A 7,710-nucleotide genomic window follows, 5' to 3' on the forward strand; every position below is an offset into this window, starting at 1 on the left:
TGAGGCTTAAAGATGTCTCGTAGGGCATTTGATCGATCGAGCGCCGAGCAGAGAAAACGGCAACTTTCGTCCCTCCCGGAGACGTGAGCCGGCCGGTGATGGTAGTCTTTCCTTTCACCATTTTCAGTAAAAATGTTCTCGATTATGTGATTACTTGTTAACTTTAATTTGTCACATGACTGAAATCCCACCCTCGTGTCAATAGGATCCCAAAACTGGTATCGATTATACAGAGGACCAAAATATTTAAGTGGCCTGCGTTTCCGGGCCAAGGTTGAAGCAACAATCTTGGACAGAATAAAATGGAACTGCAAACCCCCATCCCCCCAAATCAAGGATGAAGCCGCGCAAAAGCCAAAACGCGCCATTTTCCCATCCTTGATTTGAGGGGGAGGGGGAGTACAAATTTCCCACCTATTTTGTCCAAGATTGAAGGTTGAAGCATGCTTGCCGTGCCACCGTGCGTAATAAGGAAAAATTGACAGAATCTGGCTGTCATTCGCGCACCATGTTCTCACCTCTTGCTTTCCATTGGATGGATGGCCTGTCAAACAGATTACGGTACTTTCATTCTCAACGTTTTCGATAATCAAAAGATGTGACACAAGCGTTTATTTTATGGCGTTAACGAATAAAGAGTCATCTGTGCCCGTCAATTTTGACCCGAATGCACCCAAATGACACGTCATCTCTCCTTATAAACCTGCGTGCTGGTATCTTTTTTATTTCTTGTAGTATCTTTCATTATCATTTCATGCAATTAAGTTAATCCCATTTCTTCTGACGATCCGCAAGAAAACAAAGATTTTAAGGCGGTTTGTGTAACCAATCCTCTTAATTTTAAGACGGTTTTATTAAAACCTGTCAAGAGGGTTATCAGGGTTGTCTACCAATTCATCAATTTAGATACCATCGGTATTTCAAATACTTTACATTACTTAACGGCTTATATGCGATACGAATGGCATTTAAAATACTTTCGTGTACTTCTTTCGAAGAAACCTTCAGTTTACAGTGTCCCCAATTAGCGCTCCAGCGCTAGAACGACTAGACACTTAAATAAAGTTCCTTTTTTTTCCAAGAACGTCACGAAATTTGTCTTTTGGTCAATAAACAACAACAGCCTCCTTGTAAAACCCAAAATCAAAGGTAATGGGTTAACCTTGGTATAAAACAACTACGAAAGTTTGTCTTCGTTTCGTTAGCTCGGGTTGATGTTAGGTTGAAATTGTTACAAGTTTTATTCTCCTTTCTTCCTTTACGTTATCAGTGCATTTCACAGGTTTTTTTCTTTTACTTTGATGAGGGGCCAAGTTAATGGACCTTATTCGCTACACAGTTTGTTTTCCCAATGTAGATCATGTGACAATACTGAAGAGAGTATTTAATCGCAAAGTTGGATATGTTTATGCTCCTACATGCGCGCTCTTCTTATTGAACAACACAGAAGATTAAAACTTAAAAGCATTTCTCTCCAAAGGACGGCAGCTATAGATTTTACTCTGTCCAACACCGGATGATTTTACTCCTCAATGGGGGAACCCTCAGGGCGCGAAAGATTGAACTATGCCCATGTGCACTCAAAAACTAAAAGGTCCCTGTTTCCGATCTTCCTCCAATAAGCGGCTCCCGTAGACATCAGTGTTTCTATGCATCGCCAGACGATTTTACTCAGTCGTCAATCGGGAACCCCTCAGGGAAGAAAGGGCACCCCCTCCCTCAAAAGCGGTATTGAAATACGACAGGGTTATTTGTCCTCTGTTCATTTTTAACTGTTTTTGTCCAAAACTGTAGCTAATTTAAAACATAAGTACAGGCAACACGTGCAGTCTCAGTAGCTTGTAAATTATCAGCGCCTTTTGTTGAGGCAAGACACTAATTGATGGTCAAGTTAATCTCGAAACCTAAGCTGACAATTCTTATGGTGCTTAATTCATCTTTATTAACTCGTTTAATAAACATAAGTACAGGCAACACGTGCAGTCTCAGTAGCTTGTAAATTATCAGCGCCTTTTGTTGAGGCAAGACACTAATTGATGGTCAAGTTAATCTCGAAACCTAAGACGCTATCGCCTCGTGTGCCACTTTTTTGTTCTTACCACATTTTGACGTCATCTATGATCTATTCCTGAAAAGACGCACGGCAACAAGGAATCCATTTGTTAATGTGAGGATAGAGATGTCGTCATGGTAACTAACAGGATTAGCCAGTAAAATGCGAGCTCTCCCCCTCGGTGTGAAATACTTTTGGGCTGTAATGTAATTCTTCTCTACTACATTAACATTTTTACGGCTCAATTTGGCATTATCATGAATTGTGTTTCATAACCACTTTTATATCTAGTTCATGTTACACAACATGCGTCTTTTAGCGGTTGATGACCACTGTTATGATTAAATCATAGTGTTTCGTGCTGATAGTATCTCTCACTCATTCCGGCGCTGCACTCAATCGTAAGAGATACCATCAGCGCTCGAAGATCAGTAAAATTGGTTTCCTCACGGGGCCATGTAATATTCTCTATGTATGAAACGTTTTTACCAAGTTCTCCATCAATTGTCTGTTTTTTTCTAGACTTGCCAGTCTTGCTTCAAAACCATTCAGAAAGGAGATGTGGTTGTTGCGGCCGAGTTTGAGGATAACGATGAAGCTTGTTATCATGCAGCCTGCTTCTGCTGCTCCACCTGCTTTGAATTATTGGTAGATCTTTCTTATTACAAGTACGGTAACAAGATTTACTGCGGAAGACATCACGCGGAGTTGTCAAGACAACGATGCTTTGGATGTGATGAGGTAAAATTCGTGAATTAAAGCAAAAGGGGCGTCAGAGTCCAGTACTAGTGGTCAGATGCTTCATGACAAATCCCTTTTCAGAGGCCAAGTTAAGTTGACGCGACTTTTTAAAATTATCAGTCACAATACTCACCCCCAAGGGTACTGAGGGTGGGGAAGGTCTGGTTTGGCGGTAAAATCAGTCTAAAATTAGAGGGACTTAGCATCCCATTTACGGCAAACATTGGACTGAAATTTGCGATTTATCAAAAATGGAAGAAACTTGTTCAATAGCAGCAACACAGTCCCAAAGCAGGGCCCTTTGGGACTGTGTTATGGTCTTTTGCGGGGAATGTGTTACCCCATGACTTTTGTCACTTACTTTTATCCTATTGTTATTTTGCTTTTATCCTATTGTTATTTTGCTTGTTTGTTTGTTTGTTGTTTATTTGTTTGAGCTGGTTGAAGTTTTGGCAGCTAGCTGATGTGTACCTGCTATACCCACCCACCCATATACTCACAGAGGACAGCCACACAGCCACAACACCGGGAACTTCATCCTCTACTCTTCTCGAATAGTGTGTGGGTTCTTTAACGCCCCACAGGGAACTAATGAACATGGAAGATATTTATGAGAAGGGGCCTACGGTTTATAGTCCTTATCCGAGAAGACTTGAAAGTCTAACCATTTGCGGATGTAATTACAAGCAAGCACTTTCTCTTCAGTTATTTTAGGACCCTGAGTGTTGTATCTCTTTTTGGCACAGCCATTGTAAATAGTTTTTAGTTTTTAACGTTTATCTGAAGAAGGCTGAACAGCCGAAACGTTATTAAATCTTCGTGCCACAACTCCCATCAACACGCAAACAACATGCAACTGGGAGTGTAAACGGACGCAACAGGTAACACGCAACAACGTTGGGAGTTGTTGGCCAACAGCAGTGAGCTTAAGCACACGCGTTTTTGAGACGGCAACCGGAAGTGAGCTGTTCACACAACCACATTTACTCAGTAGCTTTTCTCCATTAGAGATGATTAGTATAAATATCTGGGAGACACCACTGTCCTGGCGAGCGAAATGTTCTCTTCCAGTTGCCGTCCTTGTCTCAAAAATGCGCGGGCTTAAACTCCCTAATGTTGCGATCGTTTGCACGGGGCTTAATAGGGAGCTTAAGCACGCTCGTTTTTGAGACGCGGATGGCAACCGGAAGTGAGCTGCTTTACCCGTCTTGACACAACCAGATTTACAAGTATCTTTTCTCCATTAGAGATGATTAGGATAAAAATATGGGAGACACCACCGTCCTGTCATGTTCTCTTCCGGTTGCCGTCTGCGTCTCAAAAACGCGCGTGCTTAAGGTCCCTAAAAGTGGATCTGCACGCCTCGCACGTGCCTTTCTCATTCAGAGACATTTCTGTGAAATTTTCGTCGTGACAACGACGTGAAATAACCGAATAATTATGTCACCGTTCCAATTCCCATCTTTCTCTTTCTTAACCTTCGTGTTTCGTCGCAGCTGATATTCACTGGAGAATACACGATTGCGATGAACAAAAGCTGGCACTTAGGACACTTTCGCTGTAATGAGTGCGACGTCAGTATCACTGGCAAGCAGTTTATCGTCAAAGACGAAAAGCCAGTGTGCTCAGACTGCTTTGATCGCAGGTACGTTTGAGCATGCGCCTTAAGAGGGTCTCAATGGGGGTGTAGCAAACACGGTACACGGTTAAAAATTTCGCGATTTCGCGGTGCACGCTTAATTTTTACAACAAAAACTTGTTCAGAGCTTAGGAAAAGCTCCAAACAACACGGTTATCTTGACAAAAATGGTTGATTTTTTCCCTTTTTCACGACACACGGTTAATTTTTTGGACTTTTCACGCCACAAGCTTAGCGCCATTGAGACCCTCTCATAATCTCAATCTTGATATTATTTTCCAGTGTTTTTGGAGGCCTACGAAGTTCTGGTTCAGTTTTGTGTGACAAAGCTGATAGTAAAGTTAAATAGTAAAAATTAAGAAAAATTCGGCTGCTAACAGATGTGCACCACATGCAACCCAAAGAAGGTTGAGTTTGTAGGCTCTACGCGGCAGCTGAAAGTTAAACTGTTTGCTTAAAGACTATTCTCTCAACCAAAAATCGGCCTTTGTTTGGTCTTCCTAAGCGTTCGAAGTTAAAACTGCCAATCACAGCGAATCTCACTTCCACTGATGCAAACGCTGTAAATTAGAAGTCATACTCTATGTCAAACAGTTTACAGCTTGCATCGTTGATTGCTGTTGTCCACTGGTGCCCTTTCGTTTCAGTTTAACCACATTAAATTGTCAATTTGTCTTTAGTGATCATTTAACGCATTCAGGCCTGACAAGTCATCGCATAAGATTTTCTCGTCTAAGATCGCCCTCACAGGTCCGAAAATGTAAATGCATAGGCTGTTCGTTCAATCTTGGGACAAAACAAGTTCCTAGAAAAGGTTTTCCGTAAAATCGTGTTGAAACTGAAACAGCATATAGCTTTCCGACTTACAATTCGTGAAACAATGATTCATCGCCGACTATGTTCAATGCAGTTCTACTCTTTCAGTGACGGATTAGGAGGACAAGTTTTCAACATGAAAGATTTTTGTGACTAGACTGCGGCACCACTAACTTTTCACGTGCTATCGAATTACATTTGCTAACTCATGCATTTTGTTTATCAGATTTGCAAACGAATGTGATCTCTGTCACGGCAAGATTGGACCCGACTGCAAGGACGTGTCTACTGCAGACGATCGGCATTGGCACGAAATGTGCTTCATGTGTGATTTGTGCCGCAAACCTTTGCGCTCGGATGGAAAGTTCACCTTCTACAAGGACCAAGTCCTGTGCAATGACTGCTATATCAATAACTTTCAAAAGATGTGCGAAGGATGCCATTATGCCATCGAATCAGGGAGCGCTCGCCTCGAATACAATGGAGCCTATTGGCATGAAGAGTGCTTCAAATGTGCCATCTGCCATGAAGCTATAGGAACAAGCGGCTTCGTTCCAAAAGACGGTGAGTTTTACTGCCCCGATTGCTACCAGAATCAGCACGCCAAACGCTGCGCCGAGTGCGGTGAGCCGTTGTCTGAAGGTGGCGTCCTGTACAACGAGCAAACTTGGCACAAGGAGTGTTTCAGTTGTTACAGCTGCCACGAATCCTTGGCGGCGCGAGCTTTTTCGGTTCATGGTGGCCTACGTTACTGCATTGAGTGTTACGGAAGATATCTTGCCAAGCAGTGTGAGCTTTGTTTGAAGCCTATCATTGGAGGGGAGTACTTTACTCTGGACGACTCCAATTTCCACAAAGAGTGTTTCAACTGTAGCCGCTGTCAACGTTCATTGGCCAACGAGGGTTTCGCCCGAGAAGGAGTGGAAGTATTGTGCTCCAGCTGCGCCGATTGAAAAAAACATTCATTTTAGACAGAGGAAAAAAACTAGTTTAAAATTACGAGAGTAAAATTTATCGAAGAAAAAGAGATAGAACTTAACTTTAACTTTAAAAAGAAGAAAGTCTCCAGGATAACAGAGAAAGCTCAGGATAACCAAAAAAATAACACTGGATCCGGAGATTTAAAACACATGAATAAGTGGGACCTTTGGTAAGATAAACGTTACTTTCGTCATGTAAGACACACTTGTGAGCACACAACAATCTTGAAGAAAACTGCCTGGGAACAGGGCTTTGTTGGCCTGCGGATAGTACTCCAAATTAGCGCCTGCGCAAAGATGCCGAAGGAAAATTGGTTTTTACGTGACGTCACGAAGCGATAACACTTCTTACAACGTTGGACACTTCCAGGCGATTGCATGATCGAATATTCCGATTCTTTGCAGTATTAGCACACATTTGAAAGAGTGTGATACATAATGGATGGAAAACCGGGAGAATAGAGCCACACTGAACAGCGTTTCAGAGCAGACCAAATTGCTGATTTCCAGTATTTAGGTCGAAGCACAAGTTTGAAAACGGCTGGGTTTAATTGTTGTGATGTATATCGCTTTCTTTAAAAAAGTTGAAATTCAAAAGCGTGTCTTGTTAGTCTAAAAATGATAGTCCCTTTCTCTTGGAAAGTTAAGGGGTCGACCCTCGCTGAATATTGATTTTCGTTTAATTCGAGATCGTCACCGCCTACTATCCTTGGACAAACATAGTTATATTTTTGCAGTAGGTTTAATTCTGTGTAATTAAATATGAAGCCTCCAAAGTGTCACTTCTATTTTTTCATCAAATTAGTTTATAAAATAAATTAAAGTGAGGATGTGAAGACCTTTTCGCCTGGATCAAGCTCTCTGAGCGATCGATCTACAGACATCCCAAACCCAAAACACGACTGTGGGTTAAGAAATGTGTGTATTTATATGGAGATGGGCCGTAACGGGGAAAGTAACAAATTGAACTTGTTATTATTAAAAATGAGTTAATGATAAAGTACCACATAAAAGTTATTGTTTACTATTCCTAAGGTACATCTTACAGACTTTGCCTGTATTTTGGTGTTGTATTTCTTGTTTTGAGTGGGCGGTCTCTGTGGGTAAATGCACGCTTTACGAAGTAGGTCTAAATCTACAACATGTGTCTGTTATGAAAGTGCGAGACTTGTGAAATCTTTTGATTAAAAGTCACAATAAGCTAAAGTGTCATCTTTTTTCCTTTTTGGTGTATTTGGAGCGATTCATGAGGGTTCCCCATAGCCTTGGCGTAATCATAGAAAGACTCGCGGCATTGTTAATAAATATGTTAATTTATGTATAGTGCCCGCAAGGCATACATGGTATATTCCTCTGATGCAATGGCGTTAGTGATTTATGCATGTGCTCTCGTAATGACCGTTTCAGGTAATTATATTAAAAATGTTGTGTTAGTATGGTCCTTGCCATACAACTTCCTCTCCACCAAAGACAAACAGCAA

At 41.5% G+C, this 7,710-nt stretch overlaps 1 protein-coding gene across 4 annotated transcripts in view; it reads left to right on the plus strand.

Moving 5' to 3' along the window:
- The window catches only part of LOC138052760 (testin-like), a 32,626-nt gene extending 25,191 nt beyond the window's left edge, over nt 1–7,435 (plus strand). For all 4 annotated transcript variants that reach the window (XM_068899334.1, XM_068899336.1, XM_068899335.1 and 1 more), the window contains 3 exons: nt 2,576–2,794; nt 4,291–4,439; nt 5,476–7,435. In XM_068899334.1, the coding sequence (XP_068755435.1) occupies nt 2,576–2,794; nt 4,291–4,439; nt 5,476–6,202 (1,095 nt within the window). In that variant the 3' untranslated portion in view covers nt 6,203–7,435. The remainder of the gene's footprint in view (nt 1–2,575; nt 2,795–4,290; nt 4,440–5,475) is intronic.
- The last annotated feature ends 275 nt before the right edge of the window (nt 7,436–7,710 follow it).

Source organism: Montipora capricornis, chromosome 6 (genome assembly GCF_036669925.1).
Source record: "Montipora capricornis isolate CH-2021 chromosome 6, ASM3666992v2, whole genome shotgun sequence".
Taxonomy (NCBI): domain Eukaryota; kingdom Metazoa; phylum Cnidaria; class Anthozoa; order Scleractinia; family Acroporidae; genus Montipora; species Montipora capricornis.